Source organism: Blennius ocellaris, assembly GCF_963422515.1.
Source record: "Blennius ocellaris genome assembly, chromosome: 14".
Classification (NCBI taxonomy): domain Eukaryota; kingdom Metazoa; phylum Chordata; class Actinopteri; order Blenniiformes; family Blenniidae; genus Blennius; species Blennius ocellaris.
Window position 1 is genome coordinate 1513283 of NC_137663.1, and position 15737 is coordinate 1529019.

The 15737-nt window shown below is 46.0% G+C and overlaps 1 protein-coding gene across 1 annotated transcript in view; it reads left to right on the forward strand.

Moving 5' to 3' along the window:
• Positions 1–15123: 15123 nt before the first annotated feature.
• Positions 15124–15737, forward strand: part of doc2b (double C2-like domains, beta) — a gene marked incomplete at both ends in the record, with an annotated part of 238265 nt that continues 237651 nt past the window's right edge. The window contains one exon of the mRNA XM_080508313.1: positions 15124–15457. Coding sequence (XP_080364439.1) covers positions 15124–15457 — 334 coding nt within the window. The remainder of the gene's footprint in view (positions 15458–15737) is intronic.

A 15737-nucleotide genomic window follows, 5' to 3' on the forward strand; every position in this document is an offset into this window, starting at 1 on the left:
ACTCACTGGTCATCTCAACATTTTTATTTTAAGGTACAGATAGAGAGACGACATTACAGTCGGGACATCGGCTCCAGCTTACCTGGCCAGTTGCTTTGTTTTAGAACCTCTTTCAGGGACCAGATACCAAAGCAAAAATCTGTTGCGGATCTGGCAAAAATGCTCCTTGTCAAGCATCCAGCAGTAACTTCTACATTCAGTGAGGTTTGCACCGCCCTCTTATTTTTGACTCTTCTCATCACCATTGCAACCTCTGAGCGCTCAGTCTCCGTTCTCATTCTCAGTTAAAACTCATTAAAAACCACTTGAGGAGCACAGTGGGACAGGAGAGACTAAGTGGACTTGCCATGTTGTACATAGAAAATGAGAGAGCAAAGAAAATGGATATATAGAGCATCATGGATGAGTTTGAGGAAAGCAGGGCTCGTTGCATGCCCTTCAAATAGTGGTGATTAGGCCTATCGTGCTTCATATTGAAATTGTTTGTTCGTGAACATGTGGGCCACTGTGCCAGTTTTACTAAACTTTATAGCTATTGATATAGGCTAGTTACATACTGTGCTCTCATTAGTTGAAATAGTTAAAGTGGGGGTCAAAATGATGTGGTCGCTATCCGTGGTGCGGAAGTGCTTTGAATTTGTTTTATTTTGAGGGTAGGTATGTGGCAAAACGTGCATTATGCGTAGTAATTTTCTCAGCATCTCACTGCTGCAGGTGTATTTGAGTTGCGCAGAGGGAATCCCAGGAAAAGCTCCGGTTTGATTTTTTCACATTGGTAATTCTGTGGGAATTCTTGCTATGCCGTATATTGACTCTCCAGCTGTCGTATGGATTTCAGATTTTTCAGATCGGCTAGTTTTTCAGATCGATTGACGCAATTGAACATTTATGCACAATTCAACTGCTGTACACTCCTTCCTGGTATAAGTGAGAACATTCCAAGGTAAAATGAGATGATTTACTATGTTCCTACTAAATACTCATGAAGTTTCATTGAGATCTGACGATCAGAAAAACTTTTATATGACCCTGGAACATCTTGAGATCTCATAAACTTTTCACACTTAGGCCGATAACTGAGCATTTTTCAACAGTGTTTTGTCAACAATGCCACTGCAGTTGGGGTGCATACAATCACAGATCACTGAGTAACGGATTGATGCTTTTTATGCTAACTACTTAATCTAACGAGCTCAGATAATTCTTATTTTCAATTAGTTTTCATATGATGGTACTATATTCTCAATATCCTGAAAATTTCACTTGAATATCTTGAGAAACAAAGAAGTTATGATACATTTCCTATCATTTGATCTGTGATCACAGTTCTCAAAGAAAAACAATGGAAAATAATCACCATGGAAGGTGATGGTAAAATTGCCATAACTGTTTTGTTTCTCAATCGATTTTAAACATCTTGCTGCATCATTTTGTACTGATCCAAAACCTTTTCAGAGGCCATGTCGCCTAATGTTTTTGTTTGGTGGACACACGTTAGATGGACTTCAAAGTGACATAGTTGCTCTTCGTGGTGCTGAAGCTTGTAAGCTCTGCTGTTGCGTGCATGTGTATGTTGTAAAATTATGTTATGATGAGCTTTATTGTTTGGATTTAAAGGGCCCAGTCATGTGCCCCGCCTCCGGCCCAGCTCTCATTTTTTCGTGAGTGTGCACACGCACACACACAGCCAGGATTATTGCAGAAATATGTCAAAACCAAGCAAAGGCGGGTTTGTTGGTGTGTTGGACCTCTTCAAACCTGCAGATGGCAGTATTATGTAGGAGACAGTTCCAGGTCTTGTTAATTTGTACCTCACTGATTTGTTTTGCACCTCATCTGACATGCTTAATGTAAAACATTTATCAATTACATCATGTCTCAAAATAAACTAACATTTTAGAATTTTATTTTGTTAAATTGGCTGGAACTGGTTCAATAGTGTATCCACAGTTTGATCTGACAGTCTGTGTGTAAACTCGACGTTGGAATGTTTTCAGTTCATTCTGTGGATTTGTGTGTTAGTAAATATGACAACAAAAAAAATTCCTCTCCTCACTGGTCATAAACTTCCGTGGAGTCACAAATGGAGTAAATTTTTTTTTTTACTAATCTCTACAAAATCGGTATATATAAATAAATGGACAGTTGATTTTTTTGATCAACTATTTTATTTATTAATCACACTGATCCCAACCCCTTATTCATCCATTTTTAAATGATCCTATTCAACTTGAGTTTGTCAACAGCTTTCAACTAGAACGGACACACACACCCACACACACGTATGGCACTTGACTGCATAACACACATTGCCACTTGGTCATTGAAGGTTTGGAAAAGGTTCCACATGATCACCACATCCAGCAGAACTTCTCGCAGAGTTGAAGTCTTTCCGGAAAAGTTCCTCTGCCTGCATTTCCCAAATCACCCCCACATGCCTTCAGGGTTGCCAGGTTTGCTCCGCAGTAGTTTCTTCCCACCACATTGCAATCAAGTCTGGTGAAATGATGACAAAGACATTTAGATTGGCCGAGTATTCTACAATATGAAACATGGCTGGAACATAATGTTATGGGAAGATTTCCCCAGCAGGATTCATGTGGTTTCACTATACACATTGTTCACTGTAGAGCTGACATGCAGTCCTTGATGAGCTTGACTACAAAGCTGGTAGTCAACTTTGATTGGTTTTGAAAATTTCCAGAGGGCAACCTTTGTGATACCTTAGTCTGTAGAAAAGTGGTTTTCCTTGCACAGAGTCGGTGTTCACCTCCTTGCACGCAAGCAGAAAAACTAACGATGAAGGATTCAGGGTGTTTCTTGAAATTTAACAGCTCGTCTTACTACACTATTATCTGCATACGTGGTGACACATTTGTTACATCCAACACTGAGTGGACCAACAACAACAAGAAAAGTTGCTGACATATTTGCATCCTACAATTCTGTGTGGTTACATTACTAAAACACAACTCCCTCTAGTGGTGTAGCATGTGAACTACAGCATCATTTTAGTTCTTTTTTGAAATGGAACAATAGCTTCAGCTGGCATTTCTGATGGGCCACAGTGATTCCATTGGTTGGGAGTCCACTCATGCTGAGGACTGAAGAAAACGTATTTGCTGCAAAGCAGGATTTGTTTTAAAGGGGACAGATTCTGCAAAATTCACTTTCTAATGGTTTTCCTACAGTAACAATTGTCTCCATACCTGGAGTGTCACTCCAGAATTCAATTTAACTTTATTTATATAGCACTAAATACAACAGTCATTCCTAGGTGCTTTTAACAGAGAAAAACCCAACAGATCCACATGAGCAAGCAGGTTTATTTGCAACTGTGGACAGGAAAAACTCCCTCTTACAGGAACAAACCTTTGCAGGAACCGGACTCAGAGGTGGTGGCATTCTGCTGACCAGTTGGGGTGAAGGGATAGAGGAGAGGAGAGGACAGGGTAGACAGAGATGGATTGGGTCGGGAGATGCAAACCTTAATTTGGGTAATCGGCAAGAAACAGACCCTGTCTTAAAGAGAGACAGGGAGGGGGTGTTTTGAAACACAAACTAGTAAATGCATAGGAAAAAACAGCAATTTACCAATATTTTAGAGACCCCCCCTGAAATTTCACAAACCATGTGTTAAGCAGGGCTCCCGTCTAACCCCTCGCACCCTGATTCGAGTCCTGGCCTTTCAGGCTCGGTCTGTCAGGGAATGCAGGTAGAGTGTGGATGGTCCCAAGCAGACTCGGGAAGTTCTGTAAAAACCAGGTTCATTGTAGCAAAAGTCCATGGAACACAAGGAAAACACAGGAGCGACACGTTGAGAGTGGTGATGTAAAGACAAGAGGGGAGACACATTGACGAGATGTACTGACGAAGAACTGAGGTAGAGGATTTAAATACACAGGTCTTTTGAAGCACACAGGTGGAACACAATGATAGGAGCACACAGAGGGAGAAGGCCATTGGTTAATTGGAAACACAAGGTGAGACACAGAGACAGACACCTCTGACAATAATACAATAATTCTTGACAATAATTTATAATAATTTTTATTGTTCATATTTTTCTTTAAAGTTTTAAATAAAACACTTAACTGTTTTCTGAAGATAATGCCGTGCTTTTACAGCTGTGATTTTACATAATGGCCCAACATTGTGCAGCTCTATCTCCATTGTGTGGTGACGTCACCTATATTCCTGTACAGTGGAGATGTGCGGAACACGGGGGCTTTGAACATGCATGATTGTGTTCAGATTTCCAGTGCTATAGATGGTGCACAATTAAGAGACGCATGATAACATCAGGGTGTATAATTGGTATACTGGCAAGTGGAAATAGGTCTGTGCCTTTAAACAGGCAAGTCTGCATAAAGATGTGTGTTAATTATTGTACAAGGACTGAAAAAAAGAAGATCAATACGAATGTAGTTTGAAAGAAAGAGCCAGCAAGGAGTGACTTTAGATATTTTGGAGGCTTCCTTTTTGCTTCAAACAAAAGCACCAATATTTTTTTGTTCAGTATTGTCATTTCTGTACAGGATTGTTAGGGGGGGAAGTACACATTATGAAACATGCAGCTGGAATCCAAAATATTACACTTTTCACAACCAACATTGGAACTTCTGACCATTTTACCTTCTTAAATGTAAAGTTTTGGATAATTTGTGCAGACATGTATTGTCCTGTATTGTATGTTGCATTTGTTCATACATATATGGAATTGCATATTCCACATCCCCATTTAGCAATTTTTAAAAAGAACTACAAGGAAGGGGCAGTCCCTAAAGCCACTCTGCCCTCTCTGATTGCAGAGCCTGTGAAATATGTAATTTGTCCAGTTTATAAACCTGCAGATAATTTCTTACCAAAGGTGATGTGTAAAAGCAAATTATTACAAACACATGAATGGGGAGCAAAATAACATCATCCTGTGTTATGATTTCAGTTTACACAAAATATTTTTAGGGCATTTGGGCGCATGGTCTCGGTAACCGTGATGACGCCTCGACCACTTTCCCTGCACAAATGGAAGTGTTGCGATCACAGAACATCTTTCCGTCGCCGTTTTCCAGCATTTGTTCTTCTTTTGGGGACTTTATTCATTTACAGAACTATGAATGTAACAGCGAGCATGTGGCCCACTGTAACAGTAAAAGAACAAATATTCTGTTATAAATGAACACTGGACATTAATAATATTGTTGGGATCGCTTTCAGAGCAATCTCAGAATGGCTTCTCTCCCCCGGGGGGGTTTATAGAGGAGAGGGGCCGGGGATGTGTGTGTGTGTGTGTGTGTGGGGGGTGGGGGGGTGGGGGGGATACGAGTGTTGATAGGTGTGTGCGGGTAGGTGTGTGTAAGTGTCTGCGTTTGTTTGTGTGTGTGGGGGAACGGTGAATGTGAGTGTAGGTGTATGTGCGTGTGGGGGTGTGTATTCTATATATAAGTATGGGTGTCGTCTTATGTGAGTATGTGAGGTTGGGGGGGGGGGGTCTACGCTCCCTAGCCGCTGGCCTCCAGCCGGGCTCGTGCTGGGCCATGCGGGTCTTAGACTCTGCTCTTCGGCCGTCGGGTGGGGTGGGGGGGGCTTCCCGTCCTCTTGTGGTGCCTTGTCGGAGTGGGTGTTGGTCCCCGTCTTCCAGGCCGGCCACTTCGGGGTGTGGCGGGATGGCGCGGGGGGTCCAGCTGGGCCAAGTCCCAGCGACGGGGGGACCTTCTCCCTCTGAGCCCCTCCTACCTTATCTTGCCTTACCTCATTCAACAATAGGGGCCAGTGGACGGGGGGTCCAGGCCACTTAACTGTGGTCTGCCCCTCCCCCGACTTTGCACCGCCCACAATTTTAACTACACTTAGTCACGCAGGGTCTTGAGGGGATCAGCTGGCTTTTGGGGATAAGCTGGCACAGCACCTCCCGCTGTGGTCCCACCGTGTTCCGGGGTGAGTGCGGCTAGAGTATGGGGGGCACCCTAGCTCGGGCGTGGCACCTCCGGGGGGGCTGGGTAGTGGTTTCCCTCCCTATTCACAGTTGTATTGGTGGAGGACGAGATCCCGTAGTGGCCTGGTGGGGGCCTGGCTGGCGGCCTGGGGAGTGGGGGGCACCCCCCCTCCCAACCAAATAAATGTATGTACGTATGTCTGTATATATGTAGATATGTATGTCTGTGTGTGTATGTGTATGCTTGTTGTGTGTGTGTCTGTGTGTGTGCGTGTGTCTGTGTGTGTGTATGCATATGCTTGGGTGTGGGTGTGTGGGTAGGCTGGGGTTAGGTGATGGGGCGGGGGGGGCATTGGGGCTCCTGGGGGTTGGAGGGTGGCTGTCCTCCGGCCGGGCCTGGCTGGGCCTTCGCTCTTCCTGGTCTGGGGGGGCTGGTCTGGGGCTCGGCGGCTGGGGCCTTCTCTGTCCCGCCAGGGTTGGGGGGGTGGTGGAGGGATGGCCCCCGGGGGTGCGGCGGGCTCCGCTGTTGGGGGCTCCCTGCCCGCGTGGCCTGGGAGCGCTGCACTGGCCGGTCCCGGCTTGGCGGCTCGGGTCGGGGCCCGGGGCTCTGCGCCCTGTATCCTTCTCCTGTGGGCTCCTCTGGCCTGGGGGGGGGGGGTTCTCTCTGCGTGCTCCGCCTGGTGCCTTCTGGGTTGGGGCGTGGCTCTCCGGGGGGGGTTTGTCGGGGCCTCCCTGGATCTGGTGGGTTGCTGGGTGCCGGAGTGGCAACCAGCAACTGGTGGCCCTGGTGGCCTCAGCCCCCGGGGTGGTACTGCGGGCCCCCCCACAACAGTTCCATTCACATCCAGAGGACAAACCACACACACACACACACACACACACACATTGACGAGATTGTTCTGTTAATTATCAAAATTAAGTTGTTGTTTGCTTTTTGTTGTTGTTGTTGTTTTCCTTCGTTTTGTTTTTTTTGTTTTATGTCCTTTTTTTTATTTTCTTATAATTGTTGTGATTACTTTGGTTTTTGCTCTGTTGTTGCTCAGGCTGGTTTAATCTCATGGCAGTTGGAAAATATTTAGATCACTGTGGTTACTGTATTATTAAAAAGAAGAAAAAAAATTTTATGTAGCACTAACAAGGGTATTTTATGTATCTCCCCACCAAGTCTTTCTCTGTCTCTCCTCTCCTCTCCTCTCCTCTCCTCTCCTCCATCCTTTCACCCCAACCGGTCTGCAGAATTCCTCCACCTCTGACTCTGGTTTCTACAAAGGTTTCTCCCTGTTGGGGGAGTTTTTCCTTTCCACAGTCACAAACACACCTGCTTGCTCATGTGGATATGTTGGGCTTTTCCATTTTCTCTATAAAAGCAAATTGGAATGACTGTAATGTATTTAAAAATGTCTTTCTTTCAATTAAAAAAAAGGAAAACAAAGAATGGCTTCTCTCTCCATCTCCATGGAGCACAGTGTCACAAGTGTGACAGAACCCAAAGCGATTTCGATTCATAGTTGTGCAGCGATTATTCTGCAAACTATTCCCTCTGAAGGCTGCTGTACTTCTGACTCTCTCTCTCTTGTTTGATCACTTTATTAACTTTTGAAAACATTTCAACCCAGAATGTAATCACGTCTGGCTCTGAGCTGTCACCCCGAAGAGGGGCCGGGTACTTGTAGTGAGCCCTTATTGGCTAATTCATGGTAAACTTTGACCTTTGCATAAGCCCCGCCCCCAAATGCAAAGGAGCTAATAGCGTTCAACAACCCACTGACAAGAAGAGTCTTCGTAGAGAAGTATTAGAGCTGGCAACCCATCTGCTGTTTACTGGGTTCAGTCATTTAAGATGCAGGAATGGTGAATCAATGTGTCTGGGGAACGTGAACAACAATACAAGGTGTCTCAGCCGGCGACAGCTCGTTAGCAACAGTTGCTAAGGGGGTCAGAGCATCATCAAAGGTCAAAGTACGGCTCTTGATCTGGATTCAAGTTGTCAAAGATCGCTGCCAAATAAGATACTGAACAAACAGCTTTATCTTAAAAAATATATATCAACAACGATGCTCAATTTGCTTCGTGAATGGCCAGATAGCACGTAAAACAATGAATTCAACATGAGACACTGCGTGACAGCGTAATTTTCTGTCAAATGAGTGGAGACATAGAGACAGACACCGAGAGAGAGAGCAAATATGTCACATTAGCCTACCTCTTAATTTTATTTAAAAAAATTGTCTAATCTCAACTGTTTCCCCATTTTTTACACACAAATCCTTACAAATACAGCAGCAAGTCACTGTCGTGCCATTATTTTTCCGCTATCAGTTTCAAGGTGTCTCTCCCTGAGTCACCATGGGTCCAGACCAGCAGCACCCTGTTGCCCTGAGCAGTGTTGCCAGATTGGGTGGTTTTCCAATCAATTGGGCTATTTTTATTTATGTCAGGTGGGGGAAAAATACATTGGGCTGGTGCAACTTCATAGTTTGGGCTAGTTTTTATTGGAATGGGGGGGGGCGTTCCAAGATGTGATTGGGCTGGAAACTGTCAATCTGATCTGGCCCTGAGTCACTGTGGGCCCAGATCAGCAGCACCCTGTCCCCCTGAGTCACTGTGGGTCCAGACCAGCTGCACCCTATCCAGCACCCTATTCTCCCGTCGGCTCTGCTACAGAACCACCGAGATCTCCAATGTTTTTCACTTCATCCAGAAAATGCCTGGTTTTTGTTTTAAAGGGATATGAACTCTCCATCTGGTGCCTTCCGGGTTGGGGCGTGGCTCTCCGGGGTGGTTTTGCGGGGCCTCCCCAGGTCCGGGAGGCTGCCGGGTGCCGGCTTCTGGACCTGAGGTCCGTTTCACAAAGCAGGTTTATCGACAACGCCAGGTCAATTTACCACGAGTTGAGGAAAATGCGGGGTTTTCCGTTTCACAACGGGAGGTAACTTCAACCAGAGGAAGCGGGGTAACTCCAGCCTGTTTCACAGAGAGGGGTAACGTCAGCTCTCGGTCAGTTACCAGGGCAACAGACGCTCTAGAACTAACCTGGTCGGGAGCAGGTTTTTGTCAATGAACCCGGAGTTTTGCTCTGGCTCCGCCCCCTTTCAGACGGACACGGGATTTCATTTCCTCATTCAGCGGGGGAGTTTTGGTGAAACAGTTCTGCAGTGCCTTATTCCCAAGGCAAATTAGACGTGAACTTTTTTCCCTCAACATGGCATGTCCTTTTGATAATGATCCGATTGATGAAGGCGCAGCATTACTTCGCCCAGAATTTAATATTCGCAGACAGATCATCATCAGACCATAGATGTACTGGCATTTCCAGACACCTTCCTTTTTGACCGGTACCATTTTACTGCAGAGACCATTATGTACATCCACAGTTTAATCGGTCCGTACATTAGCAACATCACCAGCCGGAGCCTTGCCCTGACGTCATAGCAGATATTGTGTGTTGCGCTGCGTTTCCTCGGAAATGGCAGTCTTCTGTACAATATTGGAGACGCAGAGCACCTGAGATGCAGGACAATCACAAAGGTGTGCCTGGCCCTAAAAAGGTTTTTTTTACCAACTTATATTGTATTCCCTGGAATGAAACCTTCAAGGAGGAGTTCCACAGGATTGCAGGTGAAGGATGAGATCCATTAAATAAATATTAAATAACATTCTGTTAATGATATTGTGCTGCAATCTTAGAGTGGGATTAGTAATTTTCCTGTCTTTCAGGATTCCCAAATGTGATAGGGTGCATCGATGGAACACACATCCCCATCAAAGCTCCTTCACAAAATGAAGCAGATTTTGTGAACCGGAAGTCCATTCACAGCATAAATGTGCAGGTACATGAGGATTGATTGTTTCAGAATGTTAAAGATAAAGAGTGCATCATAGTTAAACATCTGTTATTCTGTACACCATCCAGATCACATGTGATGCTGCAAACATCATAACTAATGTGGAGGCCAAGTGGCCTGGGTCTGTACACGACTCACGGATGTACCGCGAGTCACACCTCAGCACCAGACTGCAACGTGGTAAGTAGCCTCAGGATTTGCACAATATAATTCACCTATCTCCCTCATGCAAATCATTTAATGTGTCCACTTGACATTACAGGAGAGTTTGATGGCCTTCTGCTGGGTGACAGGGGTTACCCATGCCAACCCCGGCTGCTGACCCCTTACCCAGAACCTGAACCAGGCCCCCAACAGAACTTCAACCGGGCTCACTGCAGGACAAGAGCCCGGGTGGAGAGGACCATAGGCCTGCTGAAAGCCCATTTCCAGTGCCTACGTCACTTCAGGGTGACCCCTGAGAGGGCCTGTGATATTATAGTGGCATGTGTTGTCCTTCATAACACCCTGCCCTACATAGAGAGGACCCTGCCCTACATAGAGAGGACCCCGATGATGATGATGAGCCCATTGACTTGTCAGCTATGCAGGACGGCAGAGCTGTCAGAGACACCATATGACATCATCACTTCGGGGTCTGATCACCACCACCACCACCAAATTAAGACATGATGCACAATTCATTTGGTCTTCTTTATTTCCTACAAATACAAGAGCTAGTTTAGTTAATGTAGTTAGCAGTTAGCATAATTCACCTGGGACTGTACACCCACCCTTAACTTGTGCTCCAGTAGTTCAATTTACAGATCTGCCTTTCTAATCTGGTGGTCCAAGTACTGCATTTCTTTTGCAGTTTTTTCCATCTTCTGGAGCAGGTGGAGTCTATAGATCTGTTTTACAGATAACTGGGAGGACATAAGGAGGACATTCAATTATTACAGTTGGACATGAATTCCACAGAATGAACCTCTGGTGTTTACTGAACATCTGTCTCACTGTGTCAGTCCTTGCAGTGGATGTTGAGGGACCCTCCTGCTGCTGCCCAGCCAGGCCCTGTTAAAAATAATGTGTCAATACTTCAGTGTAGACACAATATCACTCTTTATTCCACCACAATGTTTCAGAAATGTAAACGGGATGAGAACTATCATACCTCTACAGGCCTTTGTGGATCCTCCTCTGTTAAGGCAGCAGACAGGGTTTCCTCATACTCTTCATCCTACATGAATATGTTTCAGTATATTTAAACTACCATTTTGCAAGATCTTTGGAGTGTTGCCTACTTACAAGGTCTGTTGTGGCATGAGGGGGTCCATCAGGCAGAGAGCACCATCACAATCTGTTGGGTGACAAAAACAAAGACATGATGGGGAAATAAAGATGAACAAAAATAGGCTTAAAGAGATATATAGGCCTCGGCATATTATATGTTATGAAGGAAGTGGTATCTTGAGGGGTGAGCTCTGAAGAGGAGCTCCTCCAGGGATTCCCTCAGCCACTGGCCTCCCAACATTCTGCCTCTGTTAAAGGTGGAGGTGCTGGGCCACCACCCGTTTTACATCTGCCTTCTTTCTGTTGGCTGAGTAAAAGTCTGCGTTAGTTTAGCCTTAATTATTTGACAGCACATGATATGGGTGAGAAGACATTTATGTGTTTGAAAACAGCATTATGTTGGAATAAAACACCTCACAGTCAAATGGCCACTTGATATTTACTGTACAATGTCACACATGATCGAAATTACGTTAAGAAATGTATTGATTAACAATTAAATTAGCAGCGGTCTTACCCGATTGGACAATGTTTTTATATTTCACTTTCAGCTGCTGCCAAGAGCGCTTCTCCCCCGCGGAATTACACCTAAAAGAAATAAATTAATAAGCTACCATCAAGCAGTATTCCCTTGCAATAATGTTGCGATGACAAAGATGTTTGAACTTACACATTCACTTGAGCAGCAATCTTCTTCCACGCCGCCTCCCTCTCTTTAGCAGCCGCTGCAACGTTGAATTTCTTGTTTTAAATATGTTCATATTCGCCATATGATGGGATCAATACTTCCTGCTCCACTGGCGTAAAAAACGCCGCCCTCCGCGTCTCAGTTGTCATGGTGACTCGTTGAATCAGGGCTCCATTGATGCGGTCTTTTTAGAGTCATGGTGCACGCGCTTAACTCCAGGTGAAACTACTCTGAGTTCATCAAACTGATCAAAATCCGGTGTTGTGGAACCGAAAACTCAGCGTTTTCTGTCTCAGGGTAACTCAACTCAGAGCTCGGGGTTGAGCTCAGGGCTTGTTAAACCTGCTTCCTGAAACGGACCCCTGGTGAACAACAACAGTTCCAAGCACACTCAGTGGACAAACCACACACACATGCATTCATCAATGAGATTTGCTGCTGATTTTTGTTATTTTCTGCTATTATTCTTTCAATTATCAAAATCATGTTTTTGTTCTTTGTTTTGTGTTGTTTTGTTTTTGTTATTGTTGTTGTTTTGATTTTTGTTTTTTTGTTGTTATTTTTACCTTCCTACTAATTTATACTCTTGTTAGAAAATCATGTTACTGTCTAGATGGAGCTGCTCAGGCTGGTTTAATCTAGAAAATCATGTACTGCTCAGGCTGGTTTAATCTCAGATTTAACAGTCGGAAAATATTTGCGCAGCCGAGTGTGAAGCAGCTGGGATGAAGATCAGAGGTCCGTTTCAGGAAGCAGGTTGAAGAAGCCATGAGCTTAACACCGAGCTCTGATTTGAGTTACACTGAGACAGAAAACGCTGAGTTTTCGGTTTCACGACGCCGGATTTTGATCAGTTTGATGAACTCAGAGTAGTTTCACCTGGAGTTCTAGAGCGTCTGTTGCCCCGGTAACTAACAGAGAGTTGACGTTACACCGCTTCGTGAAACAGGCTTGAGTTACCCCGCTTCCTCTGGTTTGAGTTACCTCCCGTCGTGAAATGGAAAATCCCGCATTTCCCTCAACTCGGTGTTAATTAACCTGGGGTAATCGATAAACCTGCTTCGTGAAACGGACCTCAGCACCTCTAAATCCGAGGCCACGGTTCTCGACCGGAAAAAGGTGGCTTGCCCCCTCCCGGTCGGTGGAGTGCCCTTGTCACAGGTGGAGGAGTTCAAGTATCTTGGGGTCTTGTTCACGAGTGGGGGAAAGATGGAGCGTGAGATCCACAGGCGGATCGGTGCAGCGTCTGCAGTTATGCGGACGTTGTATCGGTCCGTCGTGGTGAAGAAGGAGCTGAGCCAAAAAGCGAAGCTCTCGATTTACCAGTCGATCTTCGTTCCTACCCTCACCTATGGTCATGAACTATGGGTCATGACCGAAAGAACGAGATCCCGGATACAAGTGGCTGAAATGAGCTTCCTCCGTAGGGTGGCTGGGCGTACCCTTAGAGATAGGGTCAGGTCAGTCACCAGGGAGGAGCTCGGAGTAGAGCCGCTGCTCCTCCACATTGAGAGGAGCCAGCTGAGGTGGCTCCGGTACCTGTTTCGGATGCCCCCCGGACGCCTCCCCAGGGAGGTGTTCTGGGCATGTCCCTCCGGTAGGAGGCCTCGGGGCCGACCCAGGACACACTGGAGAGACTATGTCTCTTGGCTGGCCTGGGAACACCTTGGGGTGCCACCGGAAGTGCTGGAGGAAGTGTCTGGGGTGAGGGAAGTCTGGGCAACTCTGCTCAGACTGCTGTCTCCACGACCCGGATAAGCAGCAGAAAATGGATGGATGGATGGTTACTGTAAAAAAAATATATATATATGTAGCATTAACAAGGGTATTGTATGTATCTCCCCACCCAGTCTATCTCTCTCTTTCCTATCCTCTCCTCTCCTCTCCTCTATACCCTAACTGGTCAGCAGAAAGCCGCCACCTCTGAGTCTGGTTTTTGCAAAGGTTTCTCCCTGTTGGAGGAGTTTTTCCTTTCCACAGTCACAAATACTGAGAGCACGTGTTCATAAAATGTTAATCCTTGTCATTTATTAGGTACTTTATAGTCATTAGTGTGAGCTGGCCATATAGTAAACTTAGTTAATGTGTGACTGTCTGAAGAAAAGAACGACAAAATGATCACAGCATATGCACTGTTTAATAGGGAAACAAGCCTGACACAGACATGAAAACAAGTCCAATTGAAATGTTTTAGTTTGAAATCTATGTGTGGCATGAAAAAAAGGACAAAACGTGTCACAGAACAAGATAAAAAAAAAAAATAGAAAATAGATTACATTTTGTGACCATTTGATGACTGGGTTGCCACAGTCATATCACAGTCATATCACAGAAGTGACAGTCAAAGTAAAGAGAAGACGGCAGTCAGTTGGTCTCTAAAGACTCTAGATACCCAGTACAAGCTGCCTGGACAGGAATACTTTTCTAAAACAGCCATTTCAGATTTGTATGATAAAGTCATGGGAGAGATTAAAGTGCAGCTGTCAGGGACTGACAGTTATTCCCTCACAACTTATATATTGTAGTCAGTTAATATGACACCACAGTTGATATGACTGATTACACTGGAATAGAAACATGACTCTAAATCCCGCCAGACAACTTATTTCCCTTAAACCTGTGCAGCGCACAGTCGAGCTGCTACACTCAACACAACAGCAACAACTAGTGGCCCAACATGTTAAATACATTGTTCAGAAAGTGTAAAATTTTCTAAAATGAAAACACAAAACATTGTCATATAAACATGGCCTTGAAATGATGAAATATTCTAAAACTCAGAAGTTCCAGCTGTCAGAGCCTGTTTAGAAAAGGTCTGTTAGGTATTTTAATTTATCAGAGTTCTTCATGAGATGCTCTACACACACACACACACACACACACACACACACACACACACACACACACACACACACACACACACACACACACACACACACACACACACACACACGGTGCAGGGCGGATCTGACAGATGGATGTGGTTAATATCCTAATGAAGCTCTGCCGACGGTTCCTGTTTACAGCTCGGTTGCTAGGCAGTGACATCAGTTGATCCCTCCCTCTCTCCCTCCCTCCCTCCTCTCTAATCCCCGCTCTCCCTCTCGCTCTGTGGCAGAGTGTGGGGGTATCAGAGAGGAGAGAGAAGGAGGAGGTAGCAGTGTGAGGCTGTCAGACAGCATGGTCTGGGTCTGAGGACACTCTGGAACAGACGCAGCAGCAGCAGCAAAGGAGAAGCGGTGGAGTCTTCCTCTCCTCACCCGGACGCCCGTGCTCTCGGCAGCTCCCACCTCCTCCATAAACCCCCCAGGACGACAAAGGGGGTTGGGCTTGTTTATCTTTTTTGGGGGGGGGGGGAGTGGGCTCCGGGCAGGACCGCATGCATGACACAACGCAAAGGCGAGAAACCTACCATCAGCATCCAGGAGCACATGGCCATTGACGTCTGCCCTGGCCCCATCCAGCCCATCAAGCAGATCTCTGACTACTTCCCCCGGTACCCGCGGGGCCTCCCTCCCGCCGTGGCCTACATTGGGCCCCTGCGCTCTGCCCTCTCCACCACCTCAGCCGCTGCCTCCCCTGCCGCCTCCACCACTGGAACTGAGCGGCCCAATGAGGATAACCCGGACTGGGCTTGTGCCGGAGCCTCCGCCCCCGTGCAGACCAGCAGAAGGGACGAGGAGCCCGACGTGGAGGGATACGACTCCGATGACTCCAGTGAGTGCAGCGTTCATTCTTACTTCTCTTTTTATTGCCACCAGTTGCCAGGCACCCCTCCCCATCACCACCTTCAGGATCCTTTCACCTTTCCTCCCTTCGGTTCCCCTCATCCGTCTCGCTCTGTGCTGCAGCGAACTCTTTCCCGACAGACGGCCAACTGTTGCTGCTGCAAAGAATACCCCCCCCCCCCACCCCCTACAAATGCAGCTGAAAGGATGGTATGTGTGATTTTCCAGGAGCAAACGCCTGTCAGCTGGTGCATGCCAGCATTCCTCCG